This window comes from Argiope bruennichi, chromosome 9, assembly GCF_947563725.1.
Source record: "Argiope bruennichi chromosome 9, qqArgBrue1.1, whole genome shotgun sequence".
Taxonomy (NCBI): Eukaryota; Metazoa; Arthropoda; class Arachnida; order Araneae; family Araneidae; genus Argiope; species Argiope bruennichi.
In genome coordinates, this window is record NC_079159.1 from 46,015,457 (window position 1) to 46,036,676 (window position 21,220).

Genomic DNA, 21,220 nt, shown 5'->3' on the forward strand with positions numbered 1-21,220 from the left:
ATCCTGGATCAAAATCTTTTGTCCCAGTATCGGAATATTATGGAATTTTTTTTATTATATTTATTTATATTATTTTATATTTTCTAAAAATAAAAATATATTCAACTTTTATCAAGATTGTCATCTTGCCCTGAAAAAAAATCAATTGATCCGTTATCCGGAACTGATGAAATTTTTAAATTACCTTATTTTTATTTATATTTTTTTATACCTCCTAAGAAAAAAAAATATATTCTTCTTTTATCAGGATCGGCATCTTGCTCCTGATCAAAATCATTTGTTCCAGTCTCGGGGCAAGATGAAATTTTTAAATTATCTTTGCAAAATAACAAAATAAATGTGATTATATTAAAGTATCCAATTAGAAATAATGTAAGTAAAGAACTTTCTAACAATATATGCAACGGAATACAGCTCACTTCAAAAGCAGAATTTATTAAAAATGGACAAATATTAACCCTTCAAAAAGCTGGAACATAGAAAGTCGTCCCAACGAGTTTTGCTACTAATGGCTGTGACGTAATAGCGAATGTGACTCAAAAAGTCGTTCTTTGCTTATATAAGCCTTACTGTTTTAAGGGGATACAGATTCTGGATTGTAGTGAGTCAATGGATTAACATCCCAAACTAATATTAGCACCAGTTTCCTCTACATGCATAACAAATATCAAGAGCATATGAAGAAAGTCCTACCATCGAGTTTTTGAAATTGTCTGTTTCAATTTATATTCTCAATGTAAACAAATGTAAACAATTAAACCTATTAAATATTCCCATACAAAAGTAAATTATTCATAAGAAATAATGCATAAAAAAAGTATTTTAATCACAATAAATGCTGAATATATCATTTAATAGTTTTATAGAATTAAAATATTTGTATAAATTATAACATATGTATGTATGTATCAGTCTGTTTAATAAATATTTCTCTTTTTAGATAAACCAGAAGTAAATGTAAGTATCCAAGAGGATCCATCAATTTTGATAGCTGAGGGCAAAGATATCGTTATTAGTTGTAGTATACGATCAAACCCAGAGATTTCTGAAGTAGATTGGACTTTTGAAAACAGTAAAATATCTGATTCTTCTCACGTGCGAATCAAAGACAACAATCTGATCATTAGAGATGCAAAGAAGAGTGACGCTGGAAATTACAGTTGCAAAGCAAAGAATTCAGAAGGATACAGTAGTGCCTTGATCCATGTTAACGTTGGATGTAAGTATTTGAATCACTTACTTTGTACAAGGAAAGACATTTTAAATAATGATTTTCTGCAGAGTAGTTTTTTTTTTGTTATTATTTGACATAAATTTAGATTTGAAAAGAGGAGGCAGTTAAATTTAATTGCAGCAAAAAAAGGAATAAAAACATTTTTTAATAATGTATAGATAGATAAGAAAAATATTTCTAATTTTTTTTTAAATGTTTTAAGTGTACACATTCATGGCATATGACTACGCTCTTGTTGAATATTTTGAAATATATTTTAAGATATTTTAATTCTTTTTTTGAAATTTTATGAGAAATGGATTGGAACTATGAAGAAAAAAAAACAATTAAAAACCTTAAATACGCTAAAATTTGATATGACTTTTCCAGGAGAAGGCTAAAAAAAGGCATAAAGGAAATTTTTCCAGTTAAGTAACTTATCAAATTATTGGATCAACATTTTACAGGTAGCTTAAAGGAAGTATTGCTTGGTTCCTAAACTAAGAAACATATTATATTCGACTGTTAAATACTGATGCTCAAGTGTTGAATAGCATCAAATGCTGGTTTTTTGCATTATGTAGAGTTAAAATAACTGCAAAACCTTTTAAAATGAATATTTTTTATTCTGTAGTTCAGAAACAAAAGAACAAATTACTACATCATATTTGAAAAATGCTGTAGACAAGAATTTATGGAGCTTTTCATAAAAAGATAAAATCAGTGCTTATAATTTTAGAAAATAACATTTAAAGATATAAAACGGCACTAAAACCTAAATTTTGCAAGTATAGAAAGGAATAAAATTTCCTAAATAATGAACATAAAGCAAAATTCAAACTGCTTTATAAGAAAGATGTTCAGAAGTTACAAATGTTACATGAAAAACATTAAGATTTTCAATAAAAATCAGATTTTAATTTTTTTTATTCTGTAGTTTAGAAACAACGGAAAAAAGTAAGAAAACTTCTACATCATATTTGAACAAAAAAATATGCTTCAAATAGTAATTTATGGAGCTTTTCCTAAAAAGATTTAATATTTTTTAGAATTTGTGAAAATGGCATTTAAAGATGTAAAATAGCTTTAAAACGTAAGTTATTCAAATATAGAAACGAATATAATTTCCTAAATACTGAACATAAAACAAAATTCAAATTGTTTCTATAAGGAAACATATTCAGAAAATGAAAATATTACCAAAAAAATATTCGAGTCTTTTACTAAAAAGCAGGTTTAAATTTTTCTTTAAATATAATTTTTCATGTAAGTGACATTTATTTTATTGTGAGTGTTAATAAACATAGCAATCTGTTTCCTTTTTTTTTCTTTTTTTTTGCATTGTCAAAAGACGCATATAAAGAAAAAAGAAATTACAAAAGTAATGTGATTAGATTGTTAAAGTATGAAAAAAAGACAAAAAATTTTTAATTCCTCATTAATAGAATATTTAATTAATTTTTGCAATATGAAAAGGACAGTATTCTTTCTCATGTCTTTTGTAATAAGAGAGCATAACTTGGTTCAATTCAATCAAGTTTTTAGGAGGCTTTATTAGAACATATATACATGTTTACACTTATAGCCGCAATGACTTTTTATTTATATTAAGATGACATGAAAATTTAGAATTTTAAATTTTACCCATACTGTATCATTAATATATGGGCTTACCTACAGGACACTAAAATACACTATACAAACTCACAAATATCCTATAAAATATTTAAAAACATCCCATTTTTGAGATCAAAAGCCTAAAAAAACACATTTTTTTTTTTTGAAAAAAAAGGGTTAGTTCTTTTGGTTTTTAGACTCAAAAATGGGCTGTTTTTTTTTAAATATTTTATATGATACTTGTGAATTTTTATAGTAGTGTATTTTAGTGTCCTATAAGTAACTCCATATATTACTTCTCTCACAAATGTATTTATTAAAGTTTTCTTGGGCCATATTTCTATAGTTTTATTTAGCTACGTTCGACGCATATGGGGTATGACTGACACATTCAATATTTGGCACAATAACTATCATGATCAAATGATGGTTATTGCGCCAAAAATTGAAAAGAAATCAAATCAAGCTTACCTAAAGTTTTCTGACAGCTGCATCAATTTAGAAAAAAAAGAAGTGAGCTTCCCAAGTATTTTCTTTTGATGGATGGTATTATGAGATGAAGTCTAGGATTCACTTGAAAAGTGTCGTGACAAGTCTTACAAAAGAGAAAGAAATAAACTCTACCTGATATTTTCTGACATACTCATATACTAACACTTTAAAAAAAAAGGAAAAAAAAAAGAGCTAGGTTTTTTTTTTTAAATTTTTTTTTTCAATATTCAATTTGTTGTTTACAGATGGTATTTTGTATTGTAATACTGTATTATTTAAAGATCTCATTTGTTAAAAATCTGCTTTCATTTTGTATCATTTTATATTTTAAGGAATTGATATATATATATATATATATATATATATATATATATATATATATATATATATATATATATATATATATATATATATATATATATATATATATATATATATATATATATATATATATATAAAGCTGAATGTGTGTGTGTGTGTGTTGGCGCTCTACAGGCCAGACCGTCTGACCTACAGCTACCAAATTTGACACATGTATACCTTGTAGGTCGGAAATGTGTACCTGGGGTCCCTTTTTTTGAATTTTTAATTAGAATTTTAATTGTTAATTAAAAACTAACTTTCTCGCCAAAAAATCTTTTAATTTTCCCCACCGCCAAATAAATAAGGTTTCAGTTTTTTTTCCCACACTAATGAGGCTAGGCTGAAGATTTTTCGGCCGATTATTTCACACGATTCTGCTTATTTTCTTAATGTTTGATGCATTTAAAATTAAACATTGCTAATGAATCGATCTTTCAGATTCAGTCTGAAGTACTTTTGAATTAAAATAAAACAGAATAAAGGAAATTAAAAATTTCTAATCTGCATAGCGTTACCCCAACTGCCGTAAAAAAATTCACACATTTGCGTTACCGTAGCTGGCATTGAAAATTCACGCATCCGCATTGTGTTCTGATTGTTGACAAGTATTTTCAACTTATGCGGACTTGAAATTATTTTTAGGTTAGTTATATTCTTTTGTAATTAAATTGTATTTATGTTAGTTATATAATTTTTGTATATACTTATAGTTTTAAATACATCGTCTTTAAGTAATTTTTTCTAATCTGTTTTAAACCGATTATTTTAAACGATTCGTTTTTTTTTTTTTTTTAGTGTTTGATGCATTTAAAATTAAACATTGTTAATGAATCAATCTGGTCATGATGAATCTGAGAAAATTTTGTTGACAAATTCTTGAAATATTACATAGATGAAGAAAGATATTCTTTAGTGCTTATAAAGTTTAAACGCTCAATGACTCTTTTTCAGTTATCCTATTGCAAAAAAAAAAAAAAAAAAAAAAAAAAAAAAAAAAAAAAACTTTATTTCAGTAAACAATATCATTATATTAATTGCATATTAATCCTGTCTACTTTAATTTAAAGTAAAAATTCTACGGGAGCTAACAGGAAATTAGAGAGATACATATTGCGTTATGGCTGAAGGCCTTTATAATATTATGAGTGAATTATATGACTAAATTTGAAGTTTTAAAATATTTTGATGTAGAAGCTATTAAAGGAGGAATTGCATAAAATATTTAATTATTAAAATTTTAACGAACATTAAGATTAGTGAACGGGCTGGTCACCAAGGCGGCTAGTATATATATAAATGTGTTTGTGTGTGTTACTATCTTGTCTTAGGAAATTAATGAGTTATACTTTCCCATTGATGGGGAATCATTAAAAACACGAATATGCAAGATAGTGATTTTCACAGGAAAAACTTATATATTGAAACTTTTTAACATCAGCCAGGAAACATTTGGTTTCATAGAATATATAAGAATTATTCCTAAAAATAAAATCAAAAATTTAGCTTCAAGGAATACGGTTTCTAGGATTGTTAGTTTCTTTTTTTATATAGTTTTAAAGTAAAACTTAAATACTAAGAACAAATATAAAGAATTTCTACAATCATTAACCCTCCTGGCGGCGGCTTTCAGATTGCTATCCTTACCGAAAGCGGCACGCCGGAATAAGAGGTTCAACCTTAAAAATGTCGCGGTTTGGTCAAAAGGATTGCTTTCCCCTTTTGCGGTCAGTTCAGCGCTGCAGGTGGGAAGTGATAAGCAAATTTCATGCTGTGAGTAGTAGGTGTTTCTTATCGTAGTCTTTCGATTTCTAAGAGCATTTTTCTTTCAGTGCTTAGGAAGAGATTGACAATAACATCGATTGAAAATGCGAAAATGTGATTGGTTTTTTTAGAGGTTTTTCGATTATTTTATAAAACAATACATAAAATTTACGTTAGGAATAAGTTATTATCATGTTTATATTGATACTAGTCTAGTTTTTATAAATTGAAAGTCCTAGTCTAATATTTTTTTCATTGCAATATGTTTCGCAAATTATTTTATTCCGTAGTACTGTGAAATTATTTCTAGACATTACGTGCAAGTGATTTAATTTTTTTAAAAAAAAAACCCTTTCAGCGCATTGCCAATTTATTTTAATATTTTAAAATGCGTGTTTAAAACATTAATTGCGATAAGTAACACTACGTTATAACTTTGTTTCTTCAGTATTCAAAAAAATAATTGTGTAATTAGGAAATTTCATGCGATGTTTCACTTTCAAATATATCGATTTTCAGTATTTATCTGCATGATTAAAATTTTATAATTAAATATACTTTACAATATTTAATTGGCAAAGCTAAATGGCCAGTTATTCAGTAATGCTGAAATAACTGGTCGATGCGCCTTATGACTGTAACAAATAAAAATAATTGTCAAAATATTTCTTTGTAATATTCATGATACAAATTTGGCCTGGAAAAATGACTCAAATAATACAGATTATTTAGACTCATAATTAACCATTTGCAACTGGAATTTTTTGAATACCTTCAAATCAAGTTTCTACAGAATATTAAGTACTGTTTTAAAATAAATTACAATTTTTGAAAAATCTCAGTTTTTTCGGGTTAAAATCAAAGCTCTTACTATTTTGCAATCGGATAACGACAAACCGTGGGGTAAATGAATCATTAAAAAGAAAAATCTGAATTTAAAAGCTTTGCAAATACAATTGCATTGATCTTTTTTACTTATTACTTTTACATTATTTATTGCTTTTGGTGATGAGCACATGTGTTACGTCGAGGTTACTAGCCAATATAAAATTTTTAATTAAATGTTTTCTTCAGCAAAACATCTTGAAATTTCAAATTTTGATAGTCATGTAATTCATACTATTGCAGACTCATTGTACCATTCTGTATTGTAGATTTTTTTAATTTTCTTTCAGCTCCTTGACAGTAATTCCTTAATTTAAAACGGGAGTGAATAAACTTCAATTAATGCAAAACCTGTTTTGTTGAAACCAATCAGGCTTATTAAATTTCTAAATACAGGGAATAGAATCATTCAGCAATAAAGTTTTATGTATATGCTGAATATTTCTTTTTAATTTTTGAAATGACTCAGATGATTTCTCATATCTCTTATTCAATAAAAATTTCCAAAAATTCCTTCTTATTCTGTAATAATTTTGAAAGTTATGATGGAGTACACTTCAAAATCTCGTTTTATTTTTAATTCATAATTTTTAAAATTTTTTAGAAGTAAACAAAAACAAAAACAAAAACAAAAAAAAACATTTTACACATTTTCATTTTTTAAGATGCATATTTCACTAAGATATATATGGAAGATCTAATAGACGCCACGCACAAACATTCGTCTAAGTTAATAATAAAGATGGGCGAGTGTGTGTGTCATTATTTGTCTGATTTGTCAGGTTGTATTGGTACTTTTCAGACCAGACAATTTGAAATAGAATTACCAAAATCTGCACCTACATACTTTGGACAGTGGGAATCATTTCTTTAAAATTTTAATTAACCCTTTCAAGGGAAAAGGGAAGTATGCTCATCACCAAATTAACAATTTTTTAATAAAGTTATGTAAGTTGGCATAAATTCTTACGAATTTTTCAATAAGGTTTCAATTGTAGGTTAGAGGTTTCAATTGTTTATCTCAAATAAAATGAAGTGTCTTGATTTATTTCTTAGTTATTAATTGGAAAAATTAATTAATAAATCAGATTAAATTGATCTAATAAGTTGAATGAATTACTTTTCCTAGGCCAATCTTAATTTTAAAAGCATTTTACTAAAACATGACTAGGAAAAAAAGGCCCTTTAAAGGGTTAATAAAAATTATTAAAATTTTAAAGTTCATTCGAAAATATGACAGTAGAAAAATAATTTGTGCATTAATTGTGAATTCAAAATTTTTTATCAATGATGCGAAATTTTGTGTCATGTAATTTTCTCACTTTTAATTAAATTAAAAATATTTTAGCATATTTTAAAAATATATTTTATTTTTGAATTGAAACTAAACGTTTTCATTGTTATCCTTATATTTCATTCCGGCTTTTTACCCATTGATGATGATTTGGTTAAAAGGTTAAAAAGATCTAAGCTAAAAGCAAAGGGGTAAAAATTTCTTTACTGAAATACAAATAAACCATGTGGCTGAAGAGAATGCTCCATAATTAGCATCTCAATAAATAAGACCCTAAAAGTTCAAGATCTTAATTTTACCTCAAAGAATGAATTTTCTTGGTGATACATTCAAATGTATAAATGACACATTGTATAAATTATATTAGAATAATTTCGTATTTTATCGCTGATAAATGGTAAAATTTTAAATAATTTATAATTAACAGAAGTTTTAATTAAAATTTTGAAAATTTCATCTCGAGGTGAACATTCACAGTTTTCTAATTATTTAATGGCGAAGTGTGTTCGCTCTAAGTCAAACAGTTTGATCTGGAGATCGCCAATACGAACATTCATATTCATTATAATTAGAGATATTCGCTACTTTAATAGAAATATTCGCAAGCGACCTACATGTCTGTTCATACTAGTTCTGTTTTTAAAAAATGAAAATGTGAGGCTAAAGGTTATTAAGAATAAAGAATTTCAAATTACATGGAAGGAGGAGGTTCCGAATTTTTTTTACTCTCATGATCAAAAATAAAATAAAACAAAGATCATACCCCGTCTTGTTTGTTAAAAATCACATCCAGTGAACTCGAACTGACCAAACAGGAGAAGAAAATAATCTAAATGTCAGTTGTGCGCATTAAAAATTTTTTAAATGCTAACATATGAGATAAAATTAGATCAAGGAGTTAAAATAATGGCAACAATTTTAAAATTATTAATTCTCACATTCAACTCACACATTCACTCACTTTCAAGTGGATTAAAATTCGTGGATTAAATTACTCAGCATTAAGAGTAAAAATGTCAATATAAACCAGTTTCATATAAACAGAATCTTGCGATGTATATATAAGATTGTACAGTGAAATAAGATTAATATTTCGATACAAAAAATAGAACCTATAAAAACTGCGCTTATATTAACTTTGAAAATATTATTAAAAACCAGAGGAAAAATATAAAAACAATGAAACTTATATCTCTACAATGCTTACATTTTTGTTCGAATTCGTCAAAGAGTGTGAAATTCTATAAGGTTTAAAGAATGAAACAAATATTCAATTTTCATATATAGTTTATTACGTTATAAAAATAAGGATTTAATGTAACGAATACTAATCTTTCCGAAAAATCGCACTTTAATATATTGGTTCTATATATCTCCCCGTTATGAAATACACTTATTAATGAATACTAAAAAAAATAATTCATTAAAAGTTAAAAAGTTGCGTTCGTTAAGTAAATTCTGTAAATAAGTATAGTGTCTTATTTTCAAAAATAAGTTGCATAAGCAATGTCAATTCTAAAATCCTTAAATAAAAGCACGCTATAAAAAAGAAACTTGTCAAATTTTAATTTTATATTTTTTATTTATTTTTTACATTAACTATTTTCTTATGCTAGAAAACTTTAAAATCTTATGTTTCAAATTATTAATAATAATGCTTTATGTATGTATTCATTCCAGGTATATATTTTCATACGTTTAATTTTATTCTCGTTATTTAAATTTCATTTTGGATACGTAATTATTATCAAAATCTCAAAAGTAACGCCTCAGAACGTAAGCGAGATTTTAAAATACTTAAAAGGGCGCGAGTAGGAAGACATCAATCATATCGTCCACTGATAACGATTCACTTTTCCTTATCTCACATTCCCTTCTCATTATCTCACAGCTTGAGATTGGGGGTAGGGAAAAACTGGAACCCGTAAAAATACGGGCAGTGACAGTTTTAAGGGAGTTTTTGTTTCCGTCTATAGACGGGTCCGCCGTTTTGAAGGGAGAAAAGATTCCGTCTTTTTCCGGGTTTGCCGCTTGGAGGGTTAATAATATGAGAAACATGCTCAAGCATATCCATGCCAGCTCAAGTGTCGTCCTCATCATCTGACCGCGGTTCAAAATTACAAGTTCCTTCCCAAAATAACCCTAGTATGGTTTTAAAATGGACGTTAATATAACTAAATTAAATTAAACTTGCCTTCACTTAATGTGATTCAATGAAAGGTGATCAGAAACTATCCAATAAATGTTAATATTGTTTCTGTATTCCGTTTTGGTGATTTATTATGTAAAATTTAATGTTTTTTCGTAGAAGGCGCTCTCTAGTAGACATTTTGGAACTAAACACTTTTTTTCAAAATTCCGTGAGCGCAGCTCGAATATAGTCTATATACCAAATTTCATTGCAATCCGTTCACTCATTTGCTTTGTAGGATGCTGTTTATAGGGGAAGATTAATTATAACCACCCTCTAGTTTAAAATTGATAGAATATTTCAAATCCATTGTTAGACATGCCTCTTAATTGATTTTTCACACAACGCTGTTACACTTACATGAAGTCTCCATCTATATGCTTTATATAACAACAATGAAATTTCTACTTCTCCTTCAATTAGTACAAGATAATACACGCTATATTCACGATGATGTTTGATATTCCGAATGCAGTAAAGTATCGTGAAGACGTCGTAAAAGATATTTTTGAGAATTTTATGCTCAATAAGACCACGAGTACGTATGATTAACTGAATATTTAGAATAATGGGAACAATAAAAAGACATCCGAGAACCATGTTTATGCATGGAGCCCTTTCAAGCTAGCACGTCACCTCATCGGTAATGAGAACATTAATCAGTTATTATCACTATGATCACATCATCAAGGGAACGGAATCTGCTTATTTATACAATACACCTCAACTTCGACCACGAATATGAGAAAGAGATGGAACAGCATTTCATATAAAATATTTCATATTAAATGTACATATCTTACCCGTGAAATTCAATAAAGTACTTTCAAAACTTCTTATAAATTATATTTACTGAATGATGTGGTATTTCTGTAAAATATCTAAAAAAATTATGATATATATATAAGTTTTGTTATTTTATATAACAGTTATATAAAATTAAAAGGCATGTTATGCAAAGTATGCAAATATAAAAGAACGTCTTTATTCAAAATATATTTTTCTGAATCTAAGAAAATTAATTTACGAGATTATTTTTCTTTTCAAGAACAATACGATAAGTTTTAAATTTCGTCTTTTAAAAGGAACATTAAATGGAAGTATAAAATGGGTTTGCTAGTTTTTCCAATGGAACCTTTTAATCTGGTAAATGGATCTGTGGAATTTTAATAATGACTATGACAAGTTTAAAAAGCAATAAAATAAAATCACCTTTTACGTATTTTACTAACGATTTGGTTGAATTGTTCCATTTCATGCGTAATCGATGACATATATAGGTTTTATAATAAATTTCCAGGAAAATTCATCTGCAGCTTTAAAGAATTTTTCAATAATTCGAACATTTCTTAGAAATTGTTGTTTCCATTTTCAATTGAACAAGCGAATTTTAAAGAAGAGTGCACATATTGAAAACTTTAAATGCACTTTAGTACATCAAAAACTTATTTTTCTAGCATTAAAGCAAGCAAGTGAAGCAGTTAAAAGTTTATCTAGTCACTTAAAACTAAATATTCACACTGGCTTACTCACAAAAAGGGTGCTTCACTTTTTAAAGTCACATTAAATGGATAAGCCATTTCAGCTATATTTATCTTATTAATGGCTGCTTTGATTCCCAAAAGACCTCATTAATTAGCTGATTATAGATGTGCATGGTAAAGTACACTACCAGTAAGCAAAATTCTTGATTACCGAAATTCCCTTTCGACATTGTTTTTAACATCAGTTCCACCAAAGAAGTGAAAATAAGTAAGTGTTTAAGTGTACTTTTCAGCAAAATTCCTACTTAGCGCATAAACAGCGAATAAAAATGAGAAAATTGAGTAGCTTCAAATTGCTTTTTTTCCTGATTTGAAGTGCAGCTAATTAGGCGATAGAAAATGAAATCTAATTAATGGTAAGTATCTCCCTTCTTTCCCTAAAGGCTACTTTCTAAATCACACACTTTCTTTGAGATTTATAAAGATTAGGAATTTTAGATTGATTCCTCTTTTCTTTGGAACACTTTCCTAATTACTGTCGTTTTTGCTCACTTTCCAACTAATTTAAATCTTATTGAAGCAGAAGGGAGCTTTTCTTGTTTGTTTTGCTTATCTGCATGTATTTTTAAATAATGAAGACTTTTTGATTTCATGGAAAAGGTTTGAACAGTATTTTTTCGCCTTTAAAATATATTTGCATTAGTTATGAGTGCAAAGATTTAATTGAACAATTTTCACCTAACGGCAAATGCAAAAAGGTCCTTTCTCATGCGAACATAACATATCGAGAAAATTTTGAATTGAGCCGTGTAGCGCCATCTAGTAGGCAAAAGTAAAATCACTTATTAATATCTAATTTTATTTGCTTAGAAACTTTCCATCCAAAAATAAATAAATAAAAATGATTCAGTCTTTGATCTTATTAAACTGTTGACATTAAACATGTATAACTCTTTTAAATATCTAGAATCTTGCACCAAAAATATCTAAAAAATAATATAAATCTTCAAAGCGTTTTATTAATTCATTTTAAATTGTTGGGTTTTTTGTTTTTGAACAGAAAATTTCATTCAATTAACGGAAATGAACGTCTAAATTGTTTATATAAATTTAAACTAATTATATACATATATAAGAGAGAGAGAGACAAATTTGAAATAATTTATTTACTTATATTTTCATTAAATGAAATTCATCATCTGTTTAACCAAACGAAATTTTAAAATTTAAATTTCAAATTCCAAAATTTCTTTAGTGAAAAAATTTGAGCTACTGATTTTTTTCGGTTTTTATTTTTAGGTTTAAAACGTCATCTGCGTCCTTTTTAAAACTATGACGGCAGATAAAAATAAACGATTTGAAATACAACGTATTAAAATTTATTTAAATATGAAAATTATTTCCCAAGAATGTTTTTGAAAGCATTAAACTGCTTATCTCGGAAATATATAATCGAATTTCGTAAAAAGCAGGGTTTTTATCCTTTCTCACCGTTTTTTTTTGGGGGGGGGATTAATTATAAAGTTGTTTACAAGTTTCACATCATAACAAGATTTAATAAGAGTTTTAATGCAAAAATGCGAAAAAGTTTTATTATTATTCATTAAGAGGTGTTAAAATAACGTATGTAAGATGTATTTTGCAATATTATTTTTATCGTATTTTTAAAAATAACAATAGAATGTTCTATTAATTATTTTCTTCTAATTGATAATCAGTTTTTTTCATTGACAATAAGCTAAATGTGAAAAGGTGACATTTGAAAGTAAGGAAATGACAAAGCCATATAATATTGCTTTTTAAATTATTAATTTATCTTTAATTTATGTGAAAGCCTTGCTTGAATTATCCATTGAATTATGGACAGATGCTAGCGAAAGTTTTATTTTTTATTTTATTCTTACGTATGAAAAAATATTTTTATGGCTTTTATTGAAACCCTTTATTTATAAATTTCTAATAAATTAATGCCTTTTCCCTTGCATTCTGATAAGAATGAAAAAAAAAAAAAAAAAAAAAAAAAACATCTGACTATGACAGATTTTTTTTCTCAAGATTATTACACATGGTTGAGATTGAAAGATGCTATTGATTTTTCAATGTTGCTATTATTTATCTTTATTTACTCATAACTCGCTACTATTTTTTTAACGAGTTTTTTTCATACTATTTTTCGCAATATATTTTTCTGAAACTCTTTTAAAATTCGTCAAATGTTTGAGAATAAATTTGGCTTGATTTTTTTTCATAAAATTTTGAATCATACATTTGACAAATGAATTATTTTTTATTATTATTTTGACATTTTGGAAATTTTATCGACATAAATAGCAAAAAACATGAAAAATGTCATGCGACATTCATCAAATTCTGAAAATGCATTTAATTTATTTAACATTTTCAAGACGTATTAATGAAAAAAGTTTACTTGTCTTGAATTTATAGTTCTCGCCTATTCATATTTCAAAATAATAATAATAATAAATGTCTTATCCGGATGATTTTAAATAATAACACAAACAAAAATTTAAAAAAAAAAAATCAACTATAGACATAAAGTAATAGAACATAAGCTCAGATGTAGGAAAGAGAGGGAATTCCAAAGCCTCACAAATGAGGAAATGATGCATAGGTGAAAATCCACCTATGCATAAATTTCATGCAGCCGCGCATGTGAAATTTGTGTGTATTTGCATATTTATAAGTTTCTCTCAATCGTTTATCCGTTATAGTTTGCGAACTCCACCTTCTCATATTTTTAAGTTAAGGAAAAGGTTTTCAAATGTCAAAATTAAGCAATTTTATATTGCTAGTCATAACAGTGTATAGAAAATAGTGGATGATGCTCCATGAAGTCATAATCTTTTGTATTCTTTTTTCTCTTATTTTAACTTGTGCAATTCATATATATATATATATATATATATATATATATATGGGGGGGGGGTAATGATATTTTAATTCTAATTTCAATTTAATAAATTTTCAAGATTTTATCTTAATTTAGCCCATAGTAACTATATTCTAAAAATATTCTCTGATTTCGAGATCCAATTCCACTTTCGGTTTAATTAATTCCACTGTAAAACAAATGCGCCATCAGTACTACGTATCAAATGAAAGTGATACTTCCGTGCCCTTGTCAAAGGTCATCATATGTATTCCATCGGCGCGTGGCCGGAAATCCTATGTTATATAAGACTAGTGATCATTTGTTTCGCACTTCTTTCTTCTGCTTTTGTGTCGCACTGCGTCTGCTTGAAAATAAATGGCTTTCCCGAGATGGATATTAAAGAGAATTAAAAATACAACGTCTCGTTTATGTCTTCAAACCTGCACTCTGCTTCAACCAAAATAATGTTGCATATTATTTAGTCGACAGGATTCAAAAAGTAAGGAATTAATTACTTTCTCGTATAAGTGATACAGAGAAAGTATAGTAGTTCGTCAAATAATTGAGCTCGATATTTGGAAGAATCTTCACGTTTTGGATTTCCCTGAGCTCGGAAAACACATTTTTGGAAAATGTCCGCCTGTCTGTATATGACAAAGGTAACACAAAAACGCTTTGAGAAAAAGAAATAAAATTTGATATCTGGTCTTTATACCAAATTTGTAGATATCTTTCAAATTTTGAGAAAATTCTATTCAGAGGAAGTCTATTGTCCTGCTTTTCTAATATAAGTTAATACGATGATTACCAAACGAACAGATCTAGATAGATAAAATTCGGTACGCAGAATTAACATATATTGTCACCTATCGAATTTTGAGCCTAATCCTAATCGGTACGCAGAATTATCATATATTGTCACCTATCGAATTTCGAGCCTAATCCAACAGGCGGTTGATCGTCTGACTTTTAGAATTACGTAAATACGATAACTCAAAAAACCAGATTATTTAAATACATCAAATTTGGTATGGGCTTTTATGACCACAAGTGTAGTTTTTTGTTTCATTAGGGTGGGAAAAACGCATCTAAACGCATTCGATTTTCGGATGCTATTAACTGCACACCGTGGATTAGTCAACAAATAACTCGCCAAGTATGACAAGATAGGTTTTGTAAAAATGCTAAATTCACGCCAAAGGTTAATATTTCGTAATTATTGTACATCAATGCTATGTAAAGAGTTCTTGAGGTAACACCTTCATGCGAGAAAATTTGGGGGAGACTACTCCCAATGGGTTTAGCATTTGTATCAGTAATAAATTAATTTATTATGACAGTCACATCGGTATTTCTTATGATAAAATCTTTCAACCTAAATTCATATTTTAATGCATTATTTAGAAAGACTATATTGGAAATGCTAGTGATCTATCCCCCCCCATGTTAAATTTATTTTAAACCAAAATAACAAAATAAATATAATCAGTTTCATGCATTATTGCAGGTATTAATAACTGAACGAGTCGTTTTATGGTAATTTCTGAAATACAGCATTACAAATGATCAATTTATATTTTGCATTACTACCCATTTGCTCTCATACAAATTTTCAATGCAGTTTTTGCTACGAAATTTTGGAAAATTAAATGTACAAAAGTTGTTTATTTTATGCAACTAATTAAATTAATTAAGTTGAGAATTTTCTTGCCATTTCTAAATAAATGAGAAAACACCTTGCTCCCTATTAGACTAAAATCAAATTTGAAAAAAAAAAAAAAAAAAATCTTTGGTTGCCCTCCTCCCATATTTTTGAACAAAAATTAATGATGGGAACAGTAACTGATCTAGCATGCTAATTTACAAATTTCCTTATCAAATATGCAACATCGGTAAATTCCATATATATAGCAAGTTTAACTTGGTCTAATCCACACATATCAATGGATATGGACGTGTAGAGTGATGGTGATGGTCCTACCGTTCAGCATCACCCTTCAGTGATATCTAACAACATGATTCCGCTTATTTAAACGGTCGTTTGTTTGGTGGAGAGATGCAGACAACATGGGTATGCAGAATACGGGTTTAGGACGATAGCATATATAATAGAACAAGAATTAGATTAGAAGACAGAAATTATACTATGCACAGCATCTAGCCATGCAATGCATAACAATAAGTGAGAGGACTTACAACTGCACAGGTGCAACATCACCGTTAAATATTAAGTGGAATTTGGCTATAGTCCAATAAACGGCATCAGTGAATGGGCGGGATAAACATGCATGCAAATACAGTTAATCAAACACCTCTGGCGATGGTGCCACATACACGAAAAAATTTTGATGACATTTAGATATCTAACCTTAACTGAGATCCCGATTACAGCTCTGTATTGCCATAAGGATTTTACATAAGAAAGTTCTGGTGAGAGTAAACACGTCTTATTGAAAGCAAGTACCTAGAATAAATGGAAACTGGAAGCAATCAAAATGCACAAGACAGCATAATGGTTCTTACTAATTTGATACATAAGGCATTTTGTGTGGCATTCGTTTCTATCGGTATTAATAATAACGATGAATGTATCTGATTCAGTCTGTCAGCGTAATCAGGCCAGATAATTTGGTGTAAAGTCTCCAAACTTGGCACATACATGATTTAGGCAATAATAATATATAACTCTGGGCCATATTTTGAAAATTTTGCATTATAATTTAAATTATTTTATAATTAGGTGAGATCTTGGTGTTTTTTTAGATAAAACTTCCAGAAATATTGCAACATTAATTGATTTTACATAAAATTAAAAATTAAAGAAATGATATACTTTCAGTCATATCGATTTTTTGAAATATTTTTTTTTCTATTTTTAATTAATTAAAAATACTTAAGCATATTTTGCCACAATATATTTCATAAAAAAAAAATTAACCCAAATTCAATTGTTACTACTAATTATTCATTCTGAATATTTTTTATTGTTGAGATAAACGTACAAAAATTCGGCTTATTTTTTTTTTTTTTTTTCTTGATAAGTAAGTTTTTAACGAAATTTTAGAAAATTTATTTTTGGAATTTACAAATAAGGCTTAAGATTCAGAAGTAAGAAATGGTGGGTCCATTTTTTAAAACATGGCTACTCTTTCCTGTCATATAATTAAGCATATAAAGATATCCATAGAGAATTAGGGAATGCATAATAAAGTAACAAGAAGTATGTAAGGTTTCTGAAGTCTCATCTATAGTTAGTGTTTAGAGTCGAATCTAGCTTCACTGTTTACTGTTTATCAAAATTACTTTTTTTAGAAGATTCAGTTGCACAAAATATTTAATTGAATCATTTATCAACTACTAATCCCAATGGAAAAGCTAATCGCCAAAGGCGGCTAACGAAATATAACTAAATATATATCTTGAATTTCCATTGTACCAAATTCTCCTTTTATTTCTGATTTATCGAACATTCGATCAAAAAAATATATCACACTTTTATTGTAAGTAGACAGGCCCAGGAAGTAGATTTTACTCCAGAGCAATAAAATGGTTTTGTAGACTATATGATGTTATTCTTCTGAGAGACAGAACAATTTATATTTTCTGCCTTATTTCTTTCCAGACACCCCAGTTTGTCAAGGCCTTGAAATATCTGCCAAACACAGCGACGAGCACAATAAAGATTCGACTAACGTGACTTGCAATCTTTCCGCCAATCCAGCGAACGTGACTTTCTATTGGATGACTCGCAATTCTTCGTCCAATCATACGTGGACTACTCACAGAGACTCATATACCTTAGTAAAATTGAACGAAAGTGTCATTGAACTGTTTTGTTGGGGAAGGAATGAAGTCGGCTTGCAAAATTCCGCTTGTTCTTGGACTTATGAAGGTAAAGTTCATCTTAAAGATTGACTTAGTTGTTTTCTTGAAGGTGTTTGAATATGGTGATTTATGAATTGAGGGATTCTAAAAATTTGTACATGTACGACTGTTTTCTTTACTTCCAAAGTTTGGACGTTTTCACTGTTATTTTATATGAAATATAATGACATATTTTTCACAATGGAATTTTTACGTTTATGGCCAGAATAGTTAAATTTCATACGATATCCATTTTTAATGTAGAGAAAAAATTAAGCAAAAAGAAACCTTAAAATGCACTTCAGTGGTTCTCCAAAAAGAAACAAATAATTTATTTTCATAAAAAAAGCTTTAATAAATCGTTTCTTAATCAATTTTTAATCGTAATGAATATTTAGAGCTAAGCTTTTAATGGATAGTTTCTGCAGCAGAAGTGTTTTATAATATAGTATCTTTTGTTCTTGCAATTCTATTTTGATTTCTGTATTTTTGATAAGATTTGTTTTTTCTTTTTTAAAAAATAATACTTTATTAAATTAAGCTTTAATTTTTTTAATGTTTTTTTTTGCTTTGTTTTTTACTACTCAATTTGCTTTTCTTAATTTGTTAAGAAGAGTTCATACGAGGCCAACTATTGCGCGCAATAGAAGGTCACGCCTACCTCAAAAACATCATGTGACCTCTAGGAGCAATAGCAATTGGTTGTATCATTGCCATAATTCCATGCGGTCACATTCGGTCATGTGATCTTTCTGAGGTAGGCCTATCCTTCTATTTTGCGCGATTGGTAGACCTGTTAATGCTGCTTTATTATACATTTTATAGAATAATACTTTTTAAAATAATACTTTTTAATACTTTTTGTAATACTTTTTAAAAATAAGCTGCAAGATGACGCTTTTCTTATAAATTAGTATTTCATTAAATTAAACCTATTGATTGTTCTAAAAATAATAAAACTTTCATTCTAAGCAAAAAAAAAAAAAGTTGTGCACAGGTTCAGGAATCTAGTACATCAAGAAGTAACTTGAAAAAGCAATAACACAATGCTTTCATTGCAAAAATGTAAACAGTTAAATTAACTAAAAGGCAACAGAAACTGATGGTCCTAAAAATATATTTTTGTAGTGCATTTTAGGAAAAAAGGATAACATTAAATGAAAAACAGTCATGAAAATTAGGATTTAATATTTTTATAATACTTTCTAACACCTGCAATCAGAAATGCATGCTTTAATAAATAATTTGGTATGATTCTAATATTTCGGATGTCTTACCTTTTATGTCAATTTTCATTATGTAATACATTCCTACACTTCTAGAAATTCTTGGCTAAAATGCATCACGACATTGATTCAGTGGTTGTATGATGGCGTTTTAATTATATTTAAATATTTTTTTTTATCTATTTTATTCAATCCATTTCTTTAAATTTTTAATTTTAGTTTTTAAAAATAATTCCCTTAATTTATACTATTCTCTATAGTGCTCTAGATAACAGTAGTTTAATTATAGATCTTCATTATATTTATTATGTTATTTTTATCATCGAAAATCTTTAGACAACTTCAACTTATGCAACTATCAAAATGAATTAAAATTTAAAAATATTTAAAGTACTTGAATGCATGTATAAATCTGATAGTCAATACCCTTCTTCGATATTGAATTTGAAAAGTAATAGACAGTAACTTTTGATTTTCAGTAATTAGAATAGACAGTTTTTCTCAAATTCTGAAATTATTTTTTAAGTACTGAAGTAAAACAGAATATTGATAATTTAAATTGAATATCTTGTATGTATGATAAGAATAAATAAATGACATAATTAAATAAATTACATTCGATAAATTTATCTCCTCATTGTCAATGTACTTTTTTTTTTTTTACATATTTATGAGTAATTTTTACATAATGCCTTTGCGTGTAAGGGCAATTAAACTGTTCATATAATTCATATTCGACAACTGAAAACTTTAAATGAAATCAAATATGGTAAATAGTAGTTATTTAAGCAAAGACTTTACTAAATCGCTTACACTGATAGAAGTCTCTAAGAATTTAATTTTTTTCTTAATTTTATTTTACACTTAGATTCTGTAATCTATCGTCATCATTTTTCAGAAATAACCTGATCCGATCAGTGCATTAAATTTTCCAAGCTGAGACATTCTCCAGTAGAGACATAAATAATCTAGAGAATATACTTCAAAACTTCTTTTGAGATTGTACCGCAGCATAATTAATTTGGCATCTAAAGATAAAAACTGAATTTCTACTAAATACATATTGAATTAAAATATTATTTATCTATATTATATTGTTATTATTTATTAGCATGCATGAAAACAAAAAATTGCACTATTTAAAACCAATTGTTCTTAATATCAATTACTTCATTAACTAAATACTAAACAGAAAATATTTTTTAAAAGAACATTATATTAAATTGGAAGCACATTTTAATGTAAAGAACTTTATACAATTTAATTTTTCCTGCCAATCCTTTAGCCTCATTTTTATTTTTATACATTCTGTTTGATCTTCGGGAACATTAAATTATTTCTCATCAAAGAGTTTTGTCTGGTACTTGATAAAGATTTGTAATCTTTTTATTAAAGCGTAGCTTTATTTTCTGATTAACTACCTACATTAGGATGTTTATAATATTAAGAGCTTTATTTAGAAGGTCAAATTTCACAAAACTGAATCCTCAGGCACGTTTTTATGACTTGTTATTCAGCCTACTTCGGAAAGGTTCTCATATATTTACTTTGATTTAGGAAGTTTTAGATGATGTTTACATATCTGAATTTTTCAAATGCAATTTTGCAAATATTATCTTTGATTTATTATTTTTTTGGAACAACGTGTAAATATTTAAATATCAAATAGTTCGGTAGAAAACTCAAATATCAACACATTTTTGTAAATATAAAATGTTAATATTATTTTGTAAAAATAAGTCAAGAAATATTTACATTTCTTTATTTGAAATCAATATTGCTGAAACATGAAGAAATGGTTATTTTCATATTTTCGGCAGAATCCGTGGGAAATTTCAGATTGTTAAAATGTTTGGTATAGATTCTACTAATCAATAAATATAATTTAGTAGTTTTTTTTAATACAACAAAAATATATGACTGCCCAAAAACGGTAT

At 27.5% G+C, this 21,220-nt stretch overlaps 1 protein-coding gene across 1 annotated transcript in view; it reads left to right on the top strand.

The window, feature by feature from the left end:
• The window catches only part of LOC129984547 (nephrin-like), a 149,755-nt gene that overhangs the window by 115,822 nt on the left and 12,713 nt on the right, over window positions 1-21,220 (top strand). Inside the window, exons 7-8 of the mRNA XM_056094456.1 lie at window positions 941-1,219; window positions 17,816-18,085. Coding sequence (XP_055950431.1) covers window positions 941-1,219; window positions 17,816-18,085 — 549 coding nt within the window. The remainder of the gene's footprint in view (window positions 1-940; window positions 1,220-17,815; window positions 18,086-21,220) is intronic.